General features: G+C 42.2%; 1 protein-coding gene across 1 annotated transcript; it reads left to right on the plus strand.

Annotated features, from left to right (window-relative positions):
• The first annotated feature begins 352 nt into the window (after window positions 1–352).
• Window positions 353–1,379, plus strand: LOC118628032 (olfactory receptor 4C3). Its single transcript, XM_036258712.1, has one exon. It carries the CDS (start codon window positions 452–454, stop codon window positions 1,358–1,360), a length of 909 nt encoding a protein of 302 aa, XP_036114605.1. The 5' UTR covers window positions 353–451; the 3' UTR covers window positions 1,361–1,379.
• The last annotated feature ends 898 nt before the right edge of the window (window positions 1,380–2,277 follow it).

Raw genomic sequence — 2,277 nt, forward strand, 5'->3', positions numbered from 1 at the left:
GAGATCCAAAATAGTCTTGGTTTTCTAATGTGCCATAGTCTCTATGTGGAGCCAGGAGGCAAATGGTCAGACAGGGACTGTAGCTGAATTGGAAAACCAACGTTCAATTTCAGGAGTAACAAAAGAAACTAAACTTTAGATAATTAAATTCTTATTTTCATGTAATAACATAGATTTCTAGTGCCCACTGATGCTCAGGTTAGCAGACAGACTTATGCTGATATTTTGTGATTAATACAATAAATTGGTACAAGAATTTTGGAATAGAAAGAGTTAAGAGGGGCAAAGGGAAGTGGGTGTATATCTGGCATTTAAATGCTACTTTATCCTGAATTTAGAAATGAGATGCAAAGTTTGCAACATTTCCTTCTGGAGTTACTAATGTTACGATTATGTTCCTTTCTCGGCTTTATAGGCAATACTGTCCCTGCATTCTCAGTGTCCTTAGACTATGGAAATATCACAGAATATCACAGGATTTTTCATGCTGGGACTGTCACAGGACCTAAAAACACAGAGAGTTCTTTTTGTGGTCTTTTTGATCATCTATGTGGCCACTGTTTGTGGCAACATGCTCATTGTGGTCACCATCACCTCGAGTCCTGCCCTGGCTTCCCCCATGTACTTTTTCTTGGCCAACCTGTCCTTTATTGACATCTGTTATTCTTCCTCTTTGACCCCTAAGCTCATTGCAGACTCCTTGTATGAGGGGAGAACCATCTCTTATGAGGGTTGCATGGCTCAGCTCTTTGGAGCACATTTTCTGGGAGGTGTTGAGATCATTCTACTCATGGTGATGGCCTATGATCGTTACGTGGCCATCTGTAAGCCTCTGCACTATACGATTATCATGACCAGGCATCGCTGTGCCCTGCTGGTGGGGGTGACCTGGCTGGGGGGCTTCCTGCACTCATTGGTTCAGCTCCTCCTGGTCCTTCAATTGCCCTTCTGTGGGCCCAACATAATTAATCACTTTGTCTGTGACTTGTACCCCTTGCTGGAACTTGCCTGCACCAACACATATGCCATCAGTCTGCTGGTGGTTGCCAACAGTGGTGTGATCTGCCTGTTGATCTTCCTCATGCTGGCTGCCTCCTACGTGGTCATTCTGTGCTCCTTGAGGTCCCACAGTGCAGAGGGGAGACGCAAAGCCCTCTCCACCTGTGGGGCTCACTTCACTGTTGTCGCCCTGTTCTTTGTGCCCTGTGTGTTTACTTACGTGCGTCCTTCATCTACTTTACCTATAGACAAAAACATGGCAGTGTTTTATGGTATTCTGACACCCATGTTGAATCCATTCATTTACACCCTGAGAAATGACGAGGTCAAAAATACCATGAAGAAGCTCTTCATGCAGTAACAAATTGCAGGTGGACAATGACTGGTAAAGCAGGAAATAAAAATGACATTGCCGTGAGTAGAAGAACGCCAAACTTCTTTTGTTGTTACCAGATGTCATCTTATTCCATCTTATCCATCCATTCATCGTCATCTGCTTTTATGGTTTGCTTACTCTTTTCACTTGAATTGCATCATTTGATTATAAAACAATTATAAGAAAAATATATGGCATGCATGATTATTATCCCTGTTTCAGAAATGAGAGCAATGTCCCCTGGTGTGGGGAACTGATTAATCAAGTTTATCTAGCTTTGACACGCCTAAAGCAAAGCTTAGAATCCGTTATTTGTGATTCGTCATCCAGCTCTTTAAATAGCAATCCATGTTAATATCATTTGCATCTGGATGGAGATTGGGTTGTATAAACGGGAGGCACAGTACAACTTAAGGCAAAAGTACTTCATGCTTTGTTACATATAGAGACTGTGTGCCTCTAGGCCTGGCTTCCATGTCTTCTGTCCCCCTTTGTGACATCAGCAGCATGGCTGCTACCCTATAGCAGAGAAGGTCAGATCTTGGCTCTGGAGCAAGGTCAACCTGAGTTTGATTTTTATTTCCTATACTTACTCATGGCATGACCTTGAGCAAGTGACCAAATCTCCCTCGGCCTCTGAAGCTTGTCTTTAAAATAAATAAAGGTGATAATGTCTGAAGTGTTATGAGAATCAAATTAGATTGTCTCTGTAAAGTTCTTAATCAGATTTCCTGCACATATACCCCCACACGTTTTTACCTGATATTATTATATGTACCTCAACTATTTCCTAACCTTCCATAAGGAGGTTGCTTTCTTTTGCTTTTCCATAGCTACTAAGTTGGAAATATGCTGTGCTCAGCACAGAGGGGTTTATTTTGGCCAATGATGCAAAGTGGGCT

This window comes from Molossus molossus, unplaced genomic scaffold (assembly GCF_014108415.1).
Source record: "Molossus molossus isolate mMolMol1 unplaced genomic scaffold, mMolMol1.p scaffold_m16_p_13, whole genome shotgun sequence".
NCBI classification, from domain to species: Eukaryota; Metazoa; Chordata; class Mammalia; order Chiroptera; family Molossidae; genus Molossus; species Molossus molossus.